We start from the raw sequence: 4407 nt of genomic DNA, 5'->3' as shown, positions 1-4407 counted from the left end.
GGCCAGTTCGTTTCCTTCTCCCGGAAGTCGCTCAGCTCGTTACCCAGTATCTAGTCCTAGTTCAGCCGTTCCGTACGTTCCTCCATCGTCGGACATCGGGCTCTGGAACCGTCTCTGACTACTTATGGTCCTGTGGCCCTGATCGGTGGGAAGTGGATGCGATGACGCGGGCCGTGTTTCATGCAGGGCAGCGCATTCTGGGTAAGTATATCCATGTCCAGGCTTGGCAAGGAATCATGATGGGTATTGCACGACGGAAGTTCGCGAGCGCCGAGGCGAATCTGCTGATCGGGGAAGGTGAAGTTGACGAGGAGACAAATTCTGCGCTCGTCAGCCTGTTGGACGAGCTCCATTGGCAGGCCGGCCATACCCCCCACACCGGTAACCTTGTCTATGGAAGAAAGGTGAACTCTGGGTTAACGGATGCCGAATTCCAAGAGTTCCGACATGTCGGTCGGCTCTGGCACCAGTTCGTGCGCGATCCTATCCATTTCCAGCCTACACTTATCCAGGATGTTTTGAATGGAGCGTAAGTCATATTTTAATGCGTCCTTCCGTGATGTTAACATTTTTTCACATTTGCATGGTAGGAGCATATCAGTCAATGCTGCGATTGGATCGTCTACTACTCCGTCTAAGCGACGCCAGGATGAGGAGCAAGAGAGCCCGATTGTACGGCGCGTGGCGCGACGGATGGCGCCTGCTTGGACTTGGCGGTGATGGCGTATGGACCAAGCGAGGGAAAGGGTCTTCTTTATCTCCTTCCCTGTCAGCTCCCTGGTATAGCTTACACTGTTAACTATAGTCTATTTTTTATAAGAACTCAGTGCTCATGATAATAGCTTACACTGGTAACTACAATCAGTCTTTTATTTAAGCACTAAGTGCTTATGGCTTACACTGTTAACTACAGCCTAGCTTTTTACAAGTGCTAAGTGCTTATGCTAATAGCTTACACTGTTAACTACAGTCTCTATTTTTACAAGTGCTAAGTTCTTAGTGTTGAGCAGTTCTTATGGCTAATACCAGTGATCAAAGCAACCTGTTTGCAGTCTTATCTCGTTGTCTATACTATATGTTGATCTGCTGTAAATGTAAAGAAAATTCGTTGTCCAAAGTCGATATGTTATTTACCAATATTAGCTGACTGACTGATGGAATTTCAATTGTATGTTTTGGTGTTTACATTTTGCATTCTGGACACAATGAGCCAACCCTGAACGTGTTTTCTTTTTGTATATCTGAACGATAATTCGTCGCAACCATTGACAATATGAGGTAGGTTTCTCTAATTTGCTAGGCGTTAAAACACTCTTCATAGCGGATATGGTTCTAAGAATAGGTGCTTTCATTTTTTTCTAAACGAGAATATTTACCCGACATTTCGGAAGTCATTTGTTCAATGCGAGCATAAACTACAGTGTTTCTTTGGACATGATGCAGTTCACTATAGCGTAGTGGCCTTGTAAATTTGCCTTTAATGGAAATGTACGTATTTATGTCATAAAAACAAATGGCATGCATCTTCCTGTACCTTTTACATCAAATGCTCACATCGGCAATCCATGGTCACAGCCGTATACTGGAGAGCGCTTAGATGTCGCAGGGCGAGTTTGAGCCTATATAACTTAGGCATTTACCGGAAAAAATGAACATTAATGCTCGCTACTAAGGTCAATCTTATCATTCATAACTGAAAATCAATTTACCTGCTCCTGGCGTTCAAATGAGTTGTCACTGAGAAGGACAAATCGATTGGCTGAGTTGATGCCGCATAGGAGTTGTCGAGTTTAAATCGTCTGTATCTGGCGATGCCGATTATGAAATAGTGGGAGAATATGACATAAGAAAATAAAATGGTATAAAAACGGACTCAAGTTGGAATTGAACGGAATGGAGTTGGGTAAGGGTGGAATGTAGAACGACATTCATGTCTTTCTCGATGAACTGGAGGTTCTGATTAGTTTTGAAACCCCGCTGGCGGCAAGATTTTGCTTGCCCTGATAGCTTTAAGGAAACTTTCATTGCGTGATGGAACGAGCTTTAGCGAGAGACATAGCGCGGGAGGGACATTAGGATTTTAATGTAAAGAGATTGCTTATTTAACCATTAAAGTCAATTTTTATAAGCGACAAATGCTGCTGCTTATGGTTTACACCGTTGACTACAGTCTCTTCTTTTACAAGTGCCAAGTGCTTATGCTTATGGCTTACACTGTGACTACTGTCTCCTTTTATAAAAGCGCCAAGTGCTTTATGCTAATAGCTTACACTGTTAACTACAGTCAAATTTTTACAAGCGCTAAGTGCACATGCTAATAGATTACATTGTTAAGTACAATCTCTTTTTTAATGAGAGCTAAGTGCTTATGATTATAGCTTACACCGTTAACTTCAGTCTCTATTATTACAAGCGCGTAGTGCTTGTGCTTTGGTTTACACTGTTAAGTGCAGTCAGTTCTTGTAAGCGCTTATTGCTTACGCTTATGACTGACACTGTCAACTGCAGTCTGCTTTTTTATAAGCGCTTATGCTTATAGCTTATGCCGTTGACTAGAGTCTCTATTTTTGGGAGCGGTAAAAGCTTGCGCTGATAGCTAACACTGTTAATCACATTAATAACTTTTTAAGCAGAAGTAGTTATGATACGATTGATTAAGTTACTTCCTTGACAAATGGAATTAGACTCTTTCTTTACACACTCTACGTGGTATTCCTGAATGGCTTAAGGAGAAATCAAGACAGATGATGATGAATGGTGATGTTGTTACTTTGTTGTAGACCAATCTAATAGAATACATCATTTAATGTTATGTGAACACTCCAATTTGGTGTATTTTCTTTACTCTGGAGCGTTTTCTTTACTCTGAACTATTTTCTTTACTCTGCAGTTATTTCTTAACTCTAAAGGTTCCATCCTTACTCTAAATACAATATCTCTACGTTGTCAAGCTCAATCACTTAGAAATTAGATGAGTTAGATAGTATTATTCAAAAAGACTCCGGTAGAACAAGAAAAAGACCCGGTAGAATAATAAAGAGAGGTGGGAATAATCTTTTGGCTCGGGCTTTTAGAACAACAAAGACGCAAGAACTGTAATAAAGAGAACTGGGAAGCGTAACAAGATGCTTTTTATGGAGACGGATGTTGATGCCGAAGTGATTTTCACATAGAACGCCTTTGAATACATGGCTTGCATGCCTGAACCCTCTATTAATGGAACGGAGAAGTTGTCCGTGAATACATGGCTTGCATGCCTGAACCCTCTATTAATGGAACGGAGAAGTTGTCCGAGTAAACTGAAAGCCTCTAATGACTATGATAAGGTACACCGAGTAAACAGAACTAGTTTTGACATAGAACGCCCAAGAAGATAAGTGACTGGAAAACCAATGGAACGGGATGGAAATAGCATGATAAGGTATATAAGAGAAGATATTTTGGGTTTTCTTATGGTTTTCCTCTTTCTTCATTTATTTTGCTACTGGTGTATTGATGGTAAGGATATTCGTGTTATATGAGTGTATGTATTAACGTGTGTTCTATGAATCTATCTATTAACGTATGTCCTATTGTAGTGATGCTGGTGTTCTTCAGGTGTTACTGTTAGGCTGAAAGTGTTACTCATACTTTGACATGATCTCTGGCACCTCTTTACACTCTGATGGTACTTCTTTACGGTAAAGAGGTGTTCTTTATACACTGGTGTACTCTGGGGGCCTTCTTTATACTCTGGTGTACTTCTTTATGGTCTACAGTGCATTTTATACTCTGGCGTACACTGCTACACCTTTTTGAGGTCTCTGGAACTACTTCACAGTCTGTGGTACTTCTTTGCGGTAAAGAAGTGCTCTTTATGCTCTTTGGTACTTTCTTGAGGTCATTGGCACTTCTTATTACTCTAGTAAACCTCTTTAAGGCATTTGCTTACTTTGCGGTCTGTGGTACTTCTGTATACTGTTTGGTACATCTTTGGTGTCTCTGTTACTTCTTTACAGTAAAGAAGTGATCTTTCGGATTTTTACGATTACTCTGGTGTTACTCTGACTCTATATACTGTTACTATGACTGTATACCGTTACTATGACGGCGTACCGTTACTATGTTCGTATGTTTTTCACTTGGTAAGTGTTTTCATCTTTAACTTTGACTTTGACTTATGACTTTAACTTATTAACACTGTGTCTCCTTAATAAAGTCATACAGACTCAAGATAAACTTGAAGGTTAAGGATCTTTTATTGCGAAAAGGGTTACGAGCGTTAGCGAGTAACGCGTCGCAATAGTGACAATGGAATTATTTGCGCCTGAGGTTAAGGATCTTTTATTGCGAAAAGGGTTACGAGCGTTAGCGAGTAACGCGTCGCAATAGTGACAATGGAATTATTTGCGCCTGAGCGAAGCGAAG

The 4407-nt window shown here is 40.8% G+C and overlaps 2 protein-coding genes across 2 annotated transcripts; both read left to right on the top strand.

The window, feature by feature from the left end:
• The first annotated feature begins 1532 nt into the window (after positions 1–1532).
• K450DRAFT_264085 (uncharacterized protein) lies at positions 1533–2092 on the top strand. The gene is made up of 4 exons (XM_051592748.1): positions 1533–1640; positions 1672–1674; positions 1714–1962; positions 2043–2092. The coding sequence occupies exons 1-3, from the start codon at positions 1566–1568 to the stop codon at positions 1792–1794; spliced, it is 159 nt and encodes a 52-aa protein (XP_051439937.1). The 5' UTR covers positions 1533–1565; the 3' UTR covers positions 1795–1962; positions 2043–2092.
• A 1384-nt stretch (positions 2093–3476) lies between these two features.
• K450DRAFT_264084 (uncharacterized protein) lies at positions 3477–4098 on the top strand. The gene is made up of 2 exons (XM_051592747.1): positions 3477–3498; positions 3579–4098. Exon 2 carries the CDS (start codon positions 3665–3667, stop codon positions 4007–4009), a length of 345 nt encoding a protein of 114 aa, XP_051439936.1. The 5' UTR covers positions 3477–3498; positions 3579–3664; the 3' UTR covers positions 4010–4098.
• The last annotated feature ends 309 nt before the right edge of the window (positions 4099–4407 follow it).

Source organism: Umbelopsis ramanniana (assembly GCF_025399195.1).
Source record: "Umbelopsis ramanniana AG unplaced genomic scaffold K450scaffold_139, whole genome shotgun sequence".
Classification (NCBI taxonomy): Eukaryota; Fungi; Mucoromycota; class Umbelopsidomycetes; order Umbelopsidales; family Umbelopsidaceae; genus Umbelopsis; species Umbelopsis ramanniana.
This window is presented reverse-complemented; position numbering and strand designations above follow the sequence as displayed.

Bases quoted from the DNA above. Each gene is read 5' to 3' on its own strand.
- K450DRAFT_264084 (XM_051592747.1), top strand. From the start codon at position 3,665: ATGGTACTTCTTTACGGTAAAGAGGTGTTCTTTATACACTGGTGTACT.
- K450DRAFT_264085 (XM_051592748.1), top strand. From the start codon at position 1,566: ATGGTCACAGCCGTATACTGGAGAGCGCTTAGATGTCGCAGGGCGAGT.